Source organism: Mugil cephalus, chromosome 1, assembly GCF_022458985.1.
Source record: "Mugil cephalus isolate CIBA_MC_2020 chromosome 1, CIBA_Mcephalus_1.1, whole genome shotgun sequence".
Lineage (NCBI taxonomy): Eukaryota > Metazoa > Chordata > Actinopteri > Mugiliformes > Mugilidae > Mugil > Mugil cephalus.
The window spans coordinates 51,503,227-51,522,277 of NC_061770.1; the positions used below are offsets into that span (position 1 = coordinate 51,503,227).

General features: G+C 40.3%; 1 protein-coding gene across 4 annotated transcripts in view; it reads right to left on the reverse strand.

Annotated features, from left to right (window-relative positions):
• Window positions 1-5,736: 5,736 nt before the first annotated feature.
• The window catches only part of col4a5 (collagen, type IV, alpha 5 (Alport syndrome)), a 44,788-nt gene continuing 31,473 nt past the window's right edge, over window positions 5,737-19,051 (reverse strand). Inside the window, exons 30-52 of one of the 4 annotated variants that reach the window (XM_047583217.1) lie at window positions 18,550-18,558; window positions 18,066-18,233; window positions 17,428-17,517; window positions 16,579-16,725; window positions 16,367-16,465; window positions 16,183-16,272; window positions 15,819-15,958; window positions 15,604-15,730; window positions 15,299-15,478; window positions 15,161-15,211; window positions 14,894-15,079; window positions 13,345-13,353; window positions 11,636-11,644; window positions 10,718-10,851; window positions 10,519-10,591; window positions 10,330-10,401; window positions 10,053-10,181; window positions 9,066-9,164; window positions 8,743-8,955; window positions 8,456-8,633; window positions 8,254-8,368; window positions 7,903-8,075; window positions 5,737-7,542 (exon numbers count right to left, since the gene is read on the reverse strand). In XM_047583217.1, coding sequence (XP_047439173.1) covers window positions 7,461-7,542; window positions 7,903-8,075; window positions 8,254-8,368; window positions 8,456-8,633; window positions 8,743-8,955; window positions 9,066-9,164; window positions 10,053-10,181; window positions 10,330-10,401; window positions 10,519-10,591; window positions 10,718-10,851; window positions 11,636-11,644; window positions 13,345-13,353; window positions 14,894-15,079; window positions 15,161-15,211; window positions 15,299-15,478; window positions 15,604-15,730; window positions 15,819-15,958; window positions 16,183-16,272; window positions 16,367-16,465; window positions 16,579-16,725; window positions 17,428-17,517; window positions 18,066-18,233; window positions 18,550-18,558 — 2,573 coding nt within the window. In that variant the 3' untranslated portion in view covers window positions 5,737-7,460. The remainder of the gene's footprint in view (window positions 7,543-7,902; window positions 8,076-8,253; window positions 8,369-8,455; window positions 8,634-8,742; window positions 8,956-9,065; window positions 9,165-10,052; window positions 10,182-10,329; window positions 10,402-10,518; window positions 10,592-10,717; window positions 10,852-11,635; window positions 11,645-13,344; window positions 13,354-14,893; window positions 15,080-15,160; window positions 15,212-15,298; window positions 15,479-15,603; window positions 15,731-15,818; window positions 15,959-16,182; window positions 16,273-16,366; window positions 16,466-16,578; window positions 16,726-17,427; window positions 17,518-18,065; window positions 18,234-18,549; window positions 18,559-19,051) is intronic. The other 3 variants (XM_047583226.1, XM_047583235.1, XM_047583243.1) reach the window with 3 other exon arrangements.

Consider the following 19,051-nt stretch of genomic DNA (forward strand, 5'->3'; position numbering starts at 1 on the left):
TGTAACCAAGAGCAATATGATTTATGATTAATGTTCCAAATATCCAGTAGAGATCCTAAGCTCTGGGGGTCTCCGATTTAAAATTGTAGTCATCATGATGTCACCACCTTTCTTCTATAGCGTAACTAAAATGAAACTTATCAGAAATATTGGACACTTGAGTATGCATCAGTGTTAAATTAACTACCTAAAATAACAGAAACCATCCTTGATTTTTTTTAATGTATTTATTTATTTGAATTTAATGTTTTAGTTTGGCCCAAGTCCCATCCACTAAAATGGAGGGTGGAGCTTATGACGCCTACTGCTGCCATCCACCAGGGGGAGTTCTACTTGCTTTGGCTTCACTTTAGAGCAACTGTTCCATTATCATTTTTATACAGTTTTTGGGAAATCTTCAAAACAGTTATCCAGACTAAGAACCTGTATTATTCAGTGTAATTCAAAGATCTGACTTGCTGTTGAACGTCACTGCTGACTCATGCAGTTTGACCTTTAAAGAGGTTTATTTTGTCTAATAATTCTAAAGAATGCACATATGATATTCTTCGACTTCTCCAGCCTAATTTCATTGATGTTCACGTGGACTCTGTTATATGTGCTTTAGTTTATAAACTGATCGTTTTTTTTTTTTGTTGTTTGTTGTTTTTTTGAGGTGTGGATGCAGATTAAACCTCGATACAGAGACAAACTGACTTTTGATTGCATAAAGAATGAACAAAGGAACTCTATGGTTGTAGACCTGTTTTCTTCACCTGAAAACAAAGCTCACATGATCTTTCATGTGTTTTACTGAACTGCATGCCTTTTTGACCCATGAAACCTCTTAAAAAAAAAGGAAAAAAGATAAGCATCAACAAGAAAACAAGCGTGTTTCCTCATTCCTCAACCTTTTCCCCCCCCCTTTTTTTCTGGATGAGACATTTTCAGACGATGACAAGCCCTGTTTATCCAACTCAGGTGGTGCGGGCTCAACATCCCAAAGTCCAACTGTCAAAACAAACCAAAGTCCACTCTGGTCATGAGAGTGGGTCAGCTGAGGGGAAAGTTTTGATCTGCCGCGTAGAACAGGGTGGAGTCCAGCTTTGTTTGTCTGCCACATTCGTGTAAGTCAATAAGTCAAACATCCAAACGTGAAATTCAGCTGCTGTTTTTGAATGAAAATTAAGCTATTTCTGTCGTTTTGAAAGAATTAGCAAAAATTACATGAGAATGCTCAATGCACAAAATAAAACCATAAAAAGTATAACTAGATGCCAATCTGTCAACCCAAGGATTTGACTTTTGTAATTTTAGACTCAAAATGAGCTATTCCTTGAGTAATCCTTACCATAAAATAGCTCAGTGTGTGGAAATGAGGTCTTTTAAGTGGGTGATTTATCAGATTTGTTGTCTAATTGAAGTATATTACATCAAGGGACAGAGAACTACAGCATCTGCAATCCTTGCAGAGAAGACCATTCATTCCTGTTTTTTTGGGTGTTGTCCAAAATTTTTCCAGATTTAGAAGAAAGCTGCACATAGAATAAATTTTCAAGTGTAATAATATTTTTTTGAGGTCTTCTTTTATTCTTGAAGGCCTCTGATCGAGACACAAGAAATTGCACCATGGACAGATGAAATCTTTGATGAGAACCCCGACTGACCTGTTCTCCTGGAAGGGTACCATCAATAAGTAATAACACATATTCCAATGAACAACACTGTGTAAAGTCTTGCCCTGTGGTTCATGAGCAGATCAGATGGTCCAGTTGCAAGCATTATAAATAGACTTTTAAGACACTGATTCATAGTCGCCTTAAAGTCAAGACAGTTACTGACCCTCATCTGGCTATTAAGGTGTCAGCTAGTTTCTGCTTTTGTTATTTAAGGAAGTGCCACCATACCAGGGGAATGAATTACACTTTGGCCAAAACAACAACTCGAATGTCTGATTGTGCTGGACAATGGCAAATGGTCTTGTTTATATATATATTTTCTACCTATTGGTCCTCAAAGCTCTTTACAGTCACACTGACACATCTTCCCATTCGCTCACAAACGTTGTGCCAAGCACTGGGGGCAGTCTTGAGTCTTCAGTGTCTTGCTCAAGGACACTTCAGCATGTGACATATTCTGGGGATCAAACTGCTAACTCTCCAGGTCATGGACAACCCAGTGTACCTACTGAGCCACAGCCCAACCTCAGTAGTATTCTGTATGCCAGATGCAGGCTTTTTGTGGAAAAAAGGTTCAGGTGGCAAACAAATCCAATGGACTTATTCAAAGTTTGAAATGATGAATCTGTGTTTTGTCACTTCAGCAAACTAATGGCTGCATCCTTGAAACGTGACTGCTGTATTTTTTGACCTTTGACAACATTTGGGTGATTTAATACATCAGCAGAGAGTTTTCAAGATAACCAGCCATTCTCATTCTTATTTCATGTTACCTTTTAGGTATTTAGGGGCCAAGGTTTTTCTAAACTCAACTGCAGTGTAAGGTAACACATAAAACAAATCTCTTGTTTTTTGTTATCAAAATGTTACATATGTTCATATGAAGCCACTGGTATACTGAAAACTGACATGCTAACTGCTAATCATTAGGGGAATCCACTTATCAAGCCTATTGATAAAGGCAAGTTCTGTAATGACTGATCAAGGTTGCCGATGTGAGCATTTGAAATTTTTTGCTTAGTCTGACTAGTTGCAATTGGTGCTAACTGATAATTTGGGCGTTGAAATTGGTAGCCATTGCTAAATCACAACCAGATCTAATTTCTGTCCAAAATGGTGAGACAATCCTGTGATTGTCAGTAGCTAAGCTAGCAACCTGCCCCTTTTGGGATCAGACTTCAGTTTATTAGCCACATATAGCCTGTTGGAGACCAGTGTGGATGTGGGCGGTATATTTAAGGAAATATATGTCACAAGGCAGACATACAATCACCGACATCATTTATAGCAGGAAAAGGTTCATGAGTTGATGGAGCAACTCTGGCCAGTTGCAGACACTGAAACTCTGCAACCTGGGGGTTAGCGGCTACCGTGCCCTCACTGCTGACTGACAAACCTTCACAACGAGGCCTGGAGGTTTGGAAAGATTGTGTGTGTGGACGGTGAGGGCCTGGCCTGCCAGTGGACCAGGCAGGGGGTATTTCAACACCAGCATGTGACCCGCTAAGGTTTCATTACTGATGGACGAACCAGTGGGCCCACTGGGGATGTAGACTGGTGCTAGGGTTTCAAAACAACACCCAGTGTGCGTCAATGCAGCCTATGTGTTTTTGAGCACATATGTGCATAACAATGTCCAAGGTTTTGAGTGTACTTTCACCAGTACGAAGAACTTTTCAGCTTTTGGTGTCTTTATCGGTTAGTACATCATTGGAATCCACCCGTGCCAGCCACAAACAGATGAGTTACAGCGCTGATGAAAGAGAGACACCTGATTGCACTTTGTTTCTGCGCACACATAAAACCGCACTGTTGGTTCTGAAACACTATTAGTGAGGTTTTAGAGAAACACTGTTTGCTGCTAAATTCCCTGCAGAATTTAACAGGTCTTAGTGACTTCTCTTAGACTTTAGAGCGACATTTAGTGATGAAATACAAAACCTAAGAAACATAAACTTTGAGGTAATTTGTGGGGGTTCTTCTTAAATGTCAAATGGTGCACTAAACCATGAGCCGGTTAAATATTGTTAAATATTGAACTGATGCTCTTGTCCTGAGATATGAGGTTCTTCTGTATTTTTTGATGTTTGAGAGCAGCAGACATCATGTAATCGTTTTTTTTATTTTTTAATTTTTTTTTTTTTTGGTAACGTGATGCTGCTCTAAGCACAGGGCAGCCACCACCAGCCGTGTGTGATACAGTGTTTTGAGTTTTGATTGTGCATCCCAAATTTACCTCTGTTCAAGCTGTGAAAACCGGCTCAGACAAAAGATCAGCATGTCTTTCCAGGAACCAGTGGACAGCAGTTAAACGGCTTAGAGAGCTGAGACAACAGGCCTGGATTCACACAGTCCACCTCACCTTCTATCCCCTCTCATCCCCTCTCATCTCTATAGCTTGGCCAGATTGAATCAGGAAGTAGATTAGTCAAGAAAGCCCAAAGCCTCAAATGGCTTATTAAAACAAAACAATAGCTGCAGTGGAGCTAAGGACCATGTAGAAAAAAAGAAAAAAGAAAAGAAGAAACTTTCTTAATTGTGTATCTCCCTGGATTTAACTCACAAGTGTATTCTCCTTTCTAATGGACACTTGTCCAGGTTAGTTTATTAGAAAAACAGAACAAGTAATTGGTCTTTAATGTGATTTGATGTGCTTTTTAATAACTTCTTGGACTTGTATTTACTTTGTCCTCAAAGCAGCCATATCCATGGTTCATCAAATACATGTCTTGTCTTTTTTATTTCCTATTGCCCGTGTAATCTCTTATAGGGCTGACATTACTTGTCTTAATTGAAAGAACTTTTTAAAAAATAAAATATTGATGTATTTTAAGATTAATTAGTCTGTTCCTTTAGTAAATAACTTTTGCGAAATGTTTGTTTTTAATGTGTGAATATTCCGATTATGTATTATATGTAGTGGCTAAAAGTTAATAACACTGTCTGAATACCTGACTATAGCTCAATCATTATATTTAAATGGGGTCTGTATTTAATAATTTTCCAAGCGACTATTTTTTATTTTGTTACAGTTACACAGAGTGACCTGAATAAACTAGTTAGCTAAACTGTACTCTTGATCAGGACTGCTCATTATTACCTACATACAACATTATTAGGAGCACATAGTTTGAAGCCACCAAAAAGAAAGTACACCAGCATGTGTGCAGTAATGCTGCCATCTGCTGGTCGCTGCAAGTGCTCTGAGCTGGCATCTCGAGGACTTAACCTTTACAGGCATTCGACTTTGAACTAGAGAGCTGCTGAACTGAATTTCATTGTTTTTACCAGAAAATAACAAAAAAATGTATTCTTATTTTTCTCCATTTTATAGGAAGCCACTTTTATTCAAAGTCCTTTGTTTTCAGAAGCTCCAAAGAGAAACCTTGGTGTTGTATTGGGCGAGGATATTTCTTTTAATTCTCACATAAAGCAGGTGACCAGGACTGCTTTCTTTCTCCTGCACAATATCGTCAAAATTAGGAACATCGTGGCTCAGAATTATGCTGACAAACTAGTTCATGCATTTGTGTCTTCCAGGCTGTTTTGACTCATTACTGTCTGCCTCCAAATAGCTCTTTAAAAAGCCTCTGACTGATTCAAAAGAGGAGCCTGATAGCTGAAGGAACCAACTCCCAGTTTGGGTTGGGGAGGCAGACATCATCTCTATGTTTAAGGTCAGGCTTAAGACTTTCCGTTTTGACAAAGCTTATAGTTAGGGCTGGACTTAACCATCCCTTAGTTATGCTACTATAGGCCTAGGCTGCAGGGGGACGGTGCACTGAGGACATGTCCGCTAGATATAATGAAGAGGGTTTTTTTTCACCTTGGAAAAGATCTCCAGATCATCCACCACTCCACTATTGTTTTCCAGTCAGTTATTCTTCTGGGACACTGCTCTATGAGGTTTTCTCTAATTGGAGTCTAAACACCAATATATTTATTATCACAAGTTATTTTTACTTCAGTAAAGTTTCACATTGAAATAACGTTGGTGAGGAACTTTACTGGGCACAGTGCTGATTGTTTTTCACTGTTCTTTCTTGGTGACAGTTCATGCATTTTCCCATAGACAACACTTTGGACATTGTATTTATTTCAGTCTTAAAAGTTTATAACATCTTCTGGATAACATAACATGAAAACGAAACAAACAAAAAAAAATTAATACAATTTTTTTTTTAATCGCACCCCAGGTTGATAAAACTCATAAAAGCAGTTTTGTAAAAATAAAAATAACAACAAAATCACAAGGAAAAAAAGTATCTTCCCCCCATTAAAACATCTGCATCTCTGCAGACTTACAGTACATCAGGAGTCTGTGCGCCTGGTCTGAGAGAAGCATCACACCAGGGGACTGTTAACACCTGATTGAATGTACACTTGTTTCGACAGGGCCAAGTGTGAACACTCGAACCAGTTTTGGATACAAATTCAAGCCACAGAAAGCGGGTTTGAAGGTTTTGGGTGCAAAGGTGGACCTTCAAAACCTCAGGACCTCTTTTTACAGTGAAAAAGCCCAGCACCTGGAAATGTTACAAAAATAAAACAACACAAAACAAGTATCGTGGTTGTCTAATCAAATCGCCGAAATTTAATTCAAATCTATTTTCACAAGTAACATTCCCCAATCATTAGACTACCTACATGACGCAAGTCCCCTTTATTTGAGTTCAACATTTATTAATGCTACAAATTGAATACAAAAGCGATCGGCATCATTAATATCATACAAGACTGTTATATTTAAAGGAAAATGGCTCTGTGCTCAGTAGTAAGCTTTATTTTTTGGTGAAATGTTTTGAGGTTAAAAACAGTGAACAATCTCCCCACAGCCGAATAAAGTCTATATAACCTTTTATCCATGTTTTTCAAATATATATTTATTATATATATATATAAAATACTGTTTCATTCATAAAAGCCTTACTTTGTACAATATCTGAGTGGAAGTATGTGTCAGTGAGCAATGAAGTGAATGAATGAGTGCGTGTTTGTGCGTGAAGTACGTGAGCTAAAAGAAAGAACCTGCAAACAGCTGGTACTGATTCAAGACCTAATACACTAAAAACAAAAGGTGTTTTACACAATATACACATTTTATTACTTACAACAAAAAGTAAGAGAGGGTGATGGTTAGGAGATGGGCTACAGCAGGATTAGTACCACCAAATGTAAAATGACGGCGAGAAAGAAAGAAAGAAAAGTTTGTGAATAAAGAGCTAGTAATAAAAAAATGAAAAAAGGAGGAAAGCTCATCGTCAGTGCATCTCTCATCTTGGATGTTCCGAAGTCAAAGTGCCGATTTGGTAACCATGGAGACCAACCACGCCTCATCAATAAGGCCATAAACACAAAAAAAAAAACAAAAAAAAAAACGTGTCAAGAGTGATTTTGTTTTGTTTTTTGATTATTAAAGGAAAGGAGACAATGATCCTTTTGTCAGAAGAAGGAAAAAATAAAAATGCACTGCTGATGACACACATCCATCATGGCACCATTTAGTGGAGATTTTTCTGCTTTCGTTTTTGAGGTACTTCTTAAAAGAACAAAGAGTAAATGTAAGATTTATTCAGTTTTTTCTTTTTTTTTTTTTAAGCTGTGTTGCACAGTAGCACCATTGTTTTAGTTGTAGTTTGTTTTCTGTTTTTTTCCTGGAAGACAATGCACCATTGGAATTCCACCTCCTCGCTGCACCAACGGTTCAGGGTGACGACTGCTAACTCCCGCTTGTCCCCTGTCATCCACTAATCTCTTGTTGGTGATCGAGCTACTCCCTGTTTGCTTGTTGGCTGTGTTACGTTACGTCCTCTTCATGCAGACCACACAGCGACTGACGCGTGTCCGTAGGCTACCAGCCTTTAGGGTCTCTGACTGGGGCTTCCTGTTAGGGCCAAAGGGTGAACATGGTTATGATAGGAACAAAGATAAAGTAAATTTTTCAAAATAACAATTCTATGTAGAAGTAACAGCGCATGTAATGATCTTGGAGGATATAGCCTGTTATTTACTCTAGCTGTGCTAAAATTATGCTGTGAGAGTGAAACAAAGGACAGGATGATCATGTGCTCAAGTAAATATCGTTGACATTCTGGTCAATGATTGTTCAACCATAGATTCAAGATGCTGAGTTGTATGAAAAGCAAAAACAGGGGTCCGATTACAGAATCTAGCCAAGGGACAGACACCGGCAGACCTCCTTCATACCGCAATATCCTATCCCTGGCGCTACAAGCATCTGTACCTGAACATCTCAGAGCGATCAACGGTGGCCAGCCAGAAGCTGTAGGAGTTGCTATAGTAGTTGCACGTCCCCCTGCCATGGCACTCTATGAAGGGAGCACTGCGGAACTCCTCCAAGCAGGAGCCTGGGGAGGCCAGAGCCTGACCGGAACCCTCTGCACCCGCACTTGTGTGCTGGGGAAGAGAAGAGAGAACAACAGAAGTATAGATATTTAGAAGGGTTATTAGAAACCTCAGATGCATATGTCTATGTTTCAACCATGTTTCCGAAGTATGTAGGCGACTTCTGTTGTTGTCTAGGATTAAAGATAAAACGGTAAAAACATGTTGGTGAGTATATGTTTTATCTTACCATCATAAAAGAGTATCCTATCCAGAGATTGTCCCAGTTTTGGGGGCAAGAGGGAATCTGGATGGTCTGACTGTGGACTGCAATCACCATGGCTGGAGCTTCACACACTGTACACCTACACACAGAGAATGATAAGAATTTAACACCACCCACCATCTTCTATTCATCTTCCCTCCTGTTCTCCTCCCTCATTCCTCCTTACCGGCTGATGTAAGGCTTGATACCCTCACCGGTGATGGGGTCCATAGACATGGGCATGGATTTAGGTGTGGACAGCCAGTAGGAGTAGTCATTGCGGGAGGCGAAGTTGCAGACATTGTTGATGTTACAGAACATGAAGGGCATGGTGCTGAACCTGCGCAGACAGCTGCCGGCCGAGCCTGAAAGAAGAAGGTGGGTAGCGAAAGAAGTCCTTCCGCTAGATTAGAGCTGAAACAGTATCCAAATGAAAAAAACAAGAAAAACAAAAGAAACTGAAGCCTTCCATACCAAGGTCCTGTCCATGTGCCCTCTCATTGCCCTGGACATACAGCAGAGAGTATCCATCATAGATGATGTTAGTTCTGTCAGGACAACCGGGCACCTCCTCAGTCTGGCTGTGTCGGGTGATAAGGAAACCGTGGGATGCAGATACTGATCCTGGAAGACCGGGAGGGCCCTGTGGACCATCCGAACCAGGAGGACCAGAATATCCAGGTGAACCTGAGTTAAAGAAAGGCTTATATTACAAATATTAAGCCACTGGGCTACAGAAGTGTACAGTCTGTAATATTCCTTGTTGCTGAAAGTCGTGACATCTCAGCTTTATATACCAGGCTGGCCGGCGGGTCCAGGGTCTCCCTTCCTGCCAGGTGGGCCGTTGAAGCCAGGAGGACCCTCAGCACCAGGATCTCCAGGGCTACCAGGCTGACCTGAGAGCAGATAGAGAGAGAGGTGAGTAGAAATTCCATTTAATTTTAGTTCATTATATAATATATATGTAAAATGTCAGATCATTTTTAGAAACTAGGTTTGAAGAAGCTGTATATTTATATATAGGGTTATAGGTATATCCATTATGAGTTGTTGTGTTGTAAGGGCTAACTGTCAAAATGAGTGATATTGCAAGACCGGTCTGGGACTGATTGAAGATACAAGATGGACTTACAAAAGACAAGCCATCACCAAAACTTAACAACCTCATCAGGTGCAATGTAAATGAAACAGAATAATATTCAGCATCTGTAGTATAGAATTATTACATAAACCATTTTATGTGTATAACATGTTCCTTTTTGAGTCATGAAACTATACTAAATATAGAAATTGTTATAAGAAGTATTGATAAAAAAAATACTTTTGTCCATTATCTCTACAAAATATTTTATATATGTATTGAGAAATTAAATTCCTAAAATTAATTCATTTAAACTTACTAAAAACAACCAGAAAGACCATTTATTTCAACCATGATATTGACAGATTGTTGGAACTTGTCCTTTGGCATTATGAAATCAAATTGGGAGACAGATCTAGTAGAGGTGCTTAAATAGGAGGTTTTGGATGATATTTTGCATAGGGTACATGAATCCTCTATTTGTGCTAACTATAGCTTTACCCAATTTTGAACTTTCACTGTGCCCACTACACTAAACCTCGTCCTGCAGTTCTTGAAATTCTTGAAAGGAAAACAATGTTTCAGAGAAATGATCCCTCTTTGTGTAAAACAAGATTGTACTAGTCAGTACAATACATTCTCTTGTCCCAACTGAAACTCATGCAGTTCTCCAAGCCCCAGGAAAGAGTCAATGTACACCCACCTGGAAGTCCATCACGTCCAGGACCACCAGATGGTCCCCGAGTACCAGGCTGGCCTGGAGGACCTGGGAGCCCAGGCTCTCCCTTCAACACAATTGGAGCCGGAGGTATTGCGGGCTCACCAGGAGGACCTAGTTACAGAGGAAATTAACCTCAGAAGTCATGTCGGACACTGCACAAAGGCAAACATCAAAGTAATTAAATGATGAATGATTATCTTATGTACATTTACTCATTTGACCATTCACTCTAACTGCAAGGCTTTGCATGTCCACCCACCAGAGTTTCCAGGATCTCCTTGAGCTCCAGGAGGGCCACTGCGACCAGGGAGCCCTGGGTCTCCCTTTGTTCCTGGAAAAAAGTATAAACCAAACAAATCTTTAGGGTTTGCTTGTGACAAACACTCATGACTGAAGTGCGGGTCTGGATTGCAGGAAGAAGCATTAAATGCTGTTAATGTGAACCAACCTGGGAATCCAGGAACACCGGGCAGTCCGATGTCTCCCTTTATACCAGGGCCACCAGGAAGACCAGAGGGACCCTGATCAGAAAGAGGAGCAGAGCATTATATCTTAGGTGATGATCACTTTTAATCCATGACAACCCACTAGAAGTTGTCTTTTCCAACGTTCTTCAAGTTTAAAACGGAAAACAATTATCATCTTACTGGGAATCCCGGGACACCAGCATCTCCCTTCTGTCCAGGGAATCCAGGCTGGCCGGGAGCACCAGGTATACCCTTCTCCCCCTTAACACCGCCACTTCCTGCAGGTCCACGGGGACCTTCTGGGCCGGGTGCACCTTCATAAGCAAAGGTTGAATGGTCAGTCAGAAGGACTGGGATTAATTTGATATAAAAAAGTTCAAACAAAGGGAACTATACTTCTAAATGTAACTGGACTTGCAGAATTTCAAGAGACTCTAGAAAAACCAGCAACATCTTCAGGAAATTCTACATGAAACTCTCCAATTAGGTCTTGAAGAAACTCAAAAGTCCAGGTGTCCTTGTTTCAATTTTTCAAACACTCAACTTTTTCAGTTCACATCCCCTGCAGAATTGTTGATGTTATCAACTCCTTGACATTCTTGTCTAAATTTAGCATATTAACTGAAAAAGATATGCTTCGCTGTATGTAACAAAAGACACACTTTGCAGTCACATAAAACAAACCAACAGAGCAGCCAGTCATTTGCTAAATATACAGTGTATGAGATACACTTTCCTTTCATTCATGAAAACCTTTGAAGACATTTTTAGCTAAATTATCTCAAACTTGAAATGTAGTTCAACACAGATCAATGACAACCAATGACGGAATTTGTTTCTAACAAACTGCAATACTGACGGCATTGGGAATAAAGACATATTTTGTATGTCACTTTTATGTGGTTATATAGCATGAGAAGGAGACTCATCAGACAGAAACAATCCTGTAAAGTAGTAAAATGTTGTTGTTTTTTTTGTAAGGTTGTTATGCCCAGCCAGTCCTGTGGAGTAAAGACAGGGTCAAAACACAACAGCTGACATGAGATTTCAACTGCAGACAGCACATGTATGAACAATTTCAAACCACTTGTGTCTAACCTGGAAGACCTATGGTTCCGAAAATTCCCGGGTAAAGCAGAGCCGGGTAGACGACATGGGCAAAACAAAGAAGACGAGGTTTAGTCGATCATCAGAACAGAAACACAGTCAGACCCAGCAATGAAAGAGGCATTTGGCCTCTATGTAAATAACAATGCATCTGCTGTTTTGGCTTCGTTTAACTCACTGGTGATGATCTTGTGCTTTAGCATACATGCTACATGCAGACTGTCCTTTTTAATGTAAGTTGCACTGTGTGGTATTTTTACTGTTGAGCAACCCCTAAAAGAGACCAGAACCAACAACGACAATGTAGCTTATTTAGACTCCTGCTAAGAGTCCTACTGAGATAACGCGTAACAAGTAATAATTGAGTAAATATTGCCAGTGGGAACCACAGAGAAAATAGTCAGAAAAAAAATAGATGATTACCTGGTTGGTATTAGCTTCAGTAAAGAAAACTTAATGTTTACAATTTAGTTTGTTGCATAGTTATTTTACAGATTTTTCTTTCCTTTCTTTCACTCGACAGATGCAATTTGGCCAGTGACTTTTGTCAGGGTCATCTCTGGAGCCAAAATGCATCAGTTAGATAAAGTTATTCAGCATACTACCAGTGTAGCTTGAGTTTCACTTCATATTTCTTTTCCTTCTCCATGCACCTGTGAAGTAGGTGAAGTTGCGGCAAACATTCCACCTCTACTTACTCTTAATATAAGGTTAGGAATTACTGTTGCAGTGTTGGCATAATACTGTTTGAATCATGAGGCTTTCTGCTTTTGATTCTCAATTTGATTCAGTGGGCTGAAATCGATTGTGAATTTACTACCATTGCTAGTGTCTGGACCAAAATGCTGCACACCATAAGGGGTACATCAGCCAACCATCTGATTGGTGTGCCACAAGCCTTAAGAGTTTAAATTAGTTGTTGGTTTTGGACTTCTACAAGTTTTGTATGTAATAACAAAGAAATGTGGAATACAGTTTTTCCTCTCTAATATGCTCTGTAGTTTTGGTCCTAACAGCATCTCCAAATTACAAAATTTGCTTTCAACTCTCTGATGAGGTCTGAAAACACCTGGAAAAATATAGCAAAAAGCCAAAATTGGGAGATATTTTTTCCTGCAAGTGAGGAACATGCAGCGAACTGTATGAACCATTAATCTGTGTATTCAAATTTTATACCAGGTGACTTGGTTTAGAGACTGCAACAGCTGGAAACAGCTGGAAGGAAAATTGTTTTGGAAAGTGATGCTAGGCGCTGTAACTATATTTAATCTACACAAAATCATAATGTAATCAAGTACTAATAAAGCAGATACTATAGTGTTTATGTCTATAATACCGAGAATTAACATTACAGTTTGCAATACACACTATAAATACTGACAAAATGTTTTAGGTGAGTTAGTTAAGTGGTGTGCCTTTGAGCCGTTCAGTGCATTCTGATTTTTATTTGACAGGCTGATCCAGATAACATGCTGATTGTGCCACACTATACTCCAGTGCTATGTGAAATTTCAGATTTGTTATTATTTTATTATAAAACGTGGTGCTTACTTGTTAAAGGTGCATTATGCTACCATCAGTGTGCATAGAAAGTGAAAAAAGTCAGACATTAGAAAGGAATAAAGAGATGAAGAAATTTGCTTTCCAGTGGATCAGAGGTTAAACTTGTGCGGTAGAAGTCTGGATGCCGATGATCTGACCTGTGGAGCCTGCAGTGGCCGGATGCCCGAGTCATCACGTGAAGAGGTGGGGCCAAACCACAATGGGTGTGGCCAACCCACAGCAAACAGGGTATAAGATTTCATAACATCAGTTTGTCATTCTTATACCACCCAGAAAAAAAGCCTCACACAGTGATGGTGTGTGGTCAGTGCTGACAATGACTTAGTCATCGTGTAATCTTGAAATCAAAATTTCTGTCCATCTAGCAGCAGATTTTAGCATTACAAGTTATTCAAAGATTCGAACCAAAAAAATAAGTACAACAATTCAAACAACAATTTGACAACACCATGTCAAAAGGTGGAAAACACTACATTTTCTGGCGATAAAAAATTAATCTGCCCCTTCCTACACCATGTGAGGCTTGTTCTCATTGAGTATGCACAATTCTTGGAACAGACAGTGTCCATGCAGATCACTGATTGGTGGGACAAAACAAATACACGGCAGTGAAGCTGGACACAAGCCCAAAACACTTTCTATCTTAATAAATATTATTGGAATAAAAAAGGCTTTGGAGAAAGGTTGAACAAAGAAACACAATCTTGACCTCCAGTTTTAATTGAGTGTTTTGAGTTTGTCTCAGGCTTGGCTGTTAACAAAAACGTTTTCTTCAAAATCATCCACAAACACTGGACACACACCGGTAAGGAGGGCCAGAGGAGACGACAATCAAACACACAAATACATATAAAGAACTTTAGGGCTGTGGAGAGATGGATAGATTACAGCTTCCCCCATGATGGGATCAGGAGAAGAGGGAAAGGGGGTGAGGAGACATGAGGACAGATGGATTGGTGAATACAAAACAATTGGATGACGACATAGACACAGTAATGTGGCATAAATTCATGCTCTGTTGGGTCAAGCCCCAGTGGCAAACAGTGATTGATGCGTGGTGAGGAGGTGGAGGAGGAGCACCCCAACATATCCTGATGAGAAGGGGGGGGGGGGCGGAGTTTCTGACTGGACAGGTGTGTGGGTGCTCAAAGAGTGACGTGGCTTTTACACCACTGGTGTTGATTGGTACAACAATGTCTCATGCAAATCAACTGACATGGAGATGAAAACATTCACACTGAAATAAGAGTCTCTGCCATTTGCTGTCTGGTCTTTGTTGGTTAGGAAAAAATGATGAAGAGCTGATCGAGTATTGTAATATTCTTTTTAAAAAAATAATAGGAACAATAACTACTTTCTAGAATCAAAAAGTTTCTTGCCAAACATCCTTTAACTTTTCCATTTAGGTCACTTGATGGTTGACTCTCTCAAATCAGCATGATGTGGATACAAGCCACACCAAGGAAGCCTTACTTTACTTGCTAGCAGACACAAGGAAATTATAATAAATGAAGTTATGGAATTTCCAAATTATCCAATCAGCATTAGGATAATATGGACAACTCTGTTTAGTGGAAGTTGTTAGTGAAGGAGGTTTGAGTCTGTGGTCTGTCACTCCACCAGCATCAGAAAACCAGGCAGCAATTCATAGCAGTACATGTTACAAATACTATCGAAGTGCTTTACCTGCTCTTCCAGGTGGTCCTGGGGGACCTTGGAGTCCTTTAGGGCCCTGCAGCGCCTGTCCTGGGGGGCCAGGAGGCCCAAGGTTACCTGGAGAACCAGGAGAACCAGGAAAGCCAGCATCTCCTTTGGGGCCTGGGAAACCAGGTCTGCCAGATGGACCAGGAAGACCTGGGTCTCCTTTAGCACCTTTACAGATAGTGAGAGAGAAATGTGAGAGACTGATGGAAAACTAATCACAAAAAAAAAAAACTGTCAGAGGTGTCTTACCTGGCAAACCTGGAAGCCCGGAAGGACCAGGACCACCATAACCAGGAAGCCCTGGAATAGAAATGGGCTGAATTGACCAAACTGTGTACATTCTAAGAATATTCAAAAGACATCTAAGAACTTTGACCCTTATCTTACCTGGTTCTCCCTTTACTCCAGCTGGTCCTGGGATCCCGTCCCGACCAGCCTGACCCTTCTCTCCAGGCAATCCAGGTGATCCTGGTCGACCAGGCTCTCCTGGTCTACCTGGACTTCCCCCAAGACCGGGACCACCGGGTGCACCATCAAGACCTTTAGGACCGGGGATACCAGGGGAACCTAACAGGGAAGCACATGATGATTTATGACATTTTAAAGACCAAATAAAAATTACTCAACGTTTACTTCTACTGTACTTAACAGAAAAATATATTCTTCAGTTACTGTCAATAGTTTAAATTTACCTTGGAATCCTGGAAGGCCAGGGTCACCTTTGGAACCTGGTGCTCCTGGTAAACCTGGAAGACCGGGCGATCCTGGGCTTCCTTTCAGTCCTGGACTTCCTGGAAACCCTGGCTGTCCTGGCTCACCCTATGAGACAAGTAAATAGTATTTGAAAACAATATTTTCATTTTGAAGTTATTTTTTCTAATGAAATTTTACTTTTTGGATCTAGCACCTTGAGTCCAGCTGGTCCAGGTGATCCGATCCCAGCAGAACCTGGTTCCCCTTTGGATCCAGGGAAACCAGGTGAACCTGGCTGTCCTGGAGATCCTGATCTACCTGGCTGTCCTGGAAGACCCTTCTGTCCTGATGGACCTGTGATATCATGAAAGAAAGAGGTTAGCATTAGGAAATGTAATAAATGTTTAAAAAGATAATTCATGAAATAAAAATTTGGTGTTGTTAAAATATGCATAATAACACACAAAAACATCCCACACTGTAGAATGATTAGATGGTGATGAGAAAATTATGCAATAATGTATTTCGTTAAATATAACCATATTTTCAAAGACTTGAATAAAAGCATGCAAACCCACCTGGGAATCCCATTTCTCCCATACTGCCTTTTGATCCTGGAACTCCAGGTGCACCTGGACCTCCTGGGATTCCAGGATCTCCCTTAGGACCTGCACACAGAAACAGTGTTAGGAATATTTACATACAAATATACAGTATATGTTTATACTTAATTTATGTATGTCATGTAGAGTATAGCCATACCTTGTGGTCCGGGGGTTCCGGGGCGCCCATCTGATCCTGGCAGTCCCGGGTCACCAGGGAGACCAGAGATACCCTTCTGTCCTGGAAGACCTGCTACACCTGTACAACACACACACACAATTGAACGTGTATTAACAACACTGTGTGAAGTAGATTTAAGCACGTCAACATTACAATCAATCATTGAGGGGCAGTGAAATGTGAAGCTGTACCTGGTAATCCAGGCTCTCCTTTGGATCCCTTTGTGACCGGTGATATCAGGCTGGGTCCTGGGGGTCCCTGGGCACCGGGATCTCCCCTCTCTCCTTTACTACCAGGACCACCTGGTGAGCCATCTCTTCCAGGGAATCCAGGTTCACCTGTGCGTAAGAACATCTGTGAGTTTTTTTTCTCCTCTATTTGGAGATATATTAGATACTGGTAGTCATAGCCGTGGCCTTTCATGAGCTGAGAGTGTAGTCTATTATATTATCAATATATGAGAATATTATAAAATATGTCATTAAGCCACAATGGGTTCTTTATATGTTTCTTCAAGGCTTAGAAACTCAGATTTATTTTTTTTCTCTGTAATTTTAGATTTTTTTTTCCCCCATTAGGATCAATTTCAACATGCAGTTAAGCTCTGTAACCCAATGCTAGACCTTGACTGCCCTGGTATTGATTTGCATATTTCTAAGCTGCAAATAAATTGCTTCAAGTAAAGGTCTCCAAAATCTTTGAGTGAGTCTTGAGCTAACAAGCTGCTTCTAGGGGGTAGAAGCATCTTGTGGTACCATCCCAATAGTAAGATGCATCAGATTTTTATAGTTTCAGTTTCATGAGGTGCATCTTTAATTCTCTTAACAACCGTTGATGACCACCTCAGTGCTTAACTATGTGGTTCTAACTACTTATAGATGATCTTACTATTTGAATATCAAGTATTTTGTGTACACAACTTTTCATATCTCACTTACACACGCAGAACTTAAACAAACAATTGTGTTGAATTGTGTCCACCATATTGTTTTTCCACTACAAACTCTAGAGAGGTTCAGAGAGGTATAGAGAGTAGATACCTTTAAGTCCGGGAGCTCCGGGCCCTCCAGGGCCTCCTGGTCCTCCAGAAGGCCCTGGAGATCCCATGGGACCCGAGTCTCCTTTCAGACCTGCAGACAAACATTATAGAACAATGTAGAAAATACAGCAAAAAATAGCATATATATATATATAATATTATAAATTGGATTAAGAAATAGTCATTAGCTGCTAATTAACAATAGTAGTCTTATTGGTAGCTAGTCAATTAGTTCATCAACCATCTACCAAACCCATGGGATAAGCAGCTTAATTACTTAGCAAATTGACCACCAAAGTTAGCTAGCATGCAGATTAGCTAGTTAGTTAGTCACATAGACAGTCAGCTAGCTAACCACCCACATAAGAGACATTAGTTAATCAAGTATCTGATAGGTTACACCAACAGATGTTCCTATTTAAACCCCAACTCCCCACCAGTCCTTTAGAGCTGAAGAAGCATTATTCTATAATGGCTAACTACACTGTAAGCATTTCAGCACATCATAACCAGACAAATCTGAAGAAATGAACTACTGACTCCTGACAAATAACACATCTTTCGTAGATTTTAAAAAATACCAGTGAAAGATACATTTCTAATTGGCTGTATTTTAATGATATTAACATAATGTTTCACCTGGTAGTCCGGGTACACCATCCCGTCCAGGTCCTCCAGGAGGTCCTGGGGTTCCGATTGGTCCTGGAGAACCTGGGAAACCAGGAGCTCCTCTGTCTCCTGGTAGACCTGGGATGTCTAGACCTGGAGCGCCGGGGTCTCCCTTTGCTCCATTTGCTCCAGGGAATCCTGTAATACAGATAATAAGACTTAAAATTCCGGTTATTAGTGATTTGAAGACTTAAACATTTTACTTAGTACTTTCTGGGCTCTGTTCCCACGGTATTGAGCCCACAACAAAATTAGATTCTGACTATTTTTCCAGTTTCAAGCCCAACGCAAGCGAAAAGAAGTAAATTTTATTTGAAACAGACAGAGCAATAAAAACAAAGCAAAAATCGAAGCATACATAGTAAAGATGCCATGTAATGCAATCATAATATCACATTTGACATCTTCAACCATTTAGTGGCCATCAGCCAGTACCAGTATTGGATTACAATACCTTTCTCGCCTTGACATCAGTGGGTCGCAGGTAAAGGAGGGGTGTGTTTCAAAGCGCACAGGGCGGAGCGGATGATATGAGAAGAACAAAGTATAATGCATTAAATGCATTAAAACAGCTACTGTACATGAAGCTGGCCTCTGAACGCTGGATATGAGTTAGTGTGTGTTTTTTTGGGTACATTCCAAAAAGAGAGGTGGGAGGTAAAGGTGGTAAACCCAAACTCTTGTGAGGTTAGTTTACTATAACTGTGCTTAAGAACAAACAGCCTTGAGTGATGTTAAAGTGGTGTTTTGGCTCTGGGAGCGGGAAGCTGTGCATGTGATACACTGAAGAGTGATGTTGACGCAGCAAAGAAAGAGGAGTCCATCCAGTGGTGTGGATTCATATTCAAACTTAACCTGTAGACCTTGATCACAAATGTCCCCAAAATAGTGACACATGCTCGTAAATCAACCTGACACACAACAGTCAGTCTGGTGCATTGGGGAGCTCACAGGGA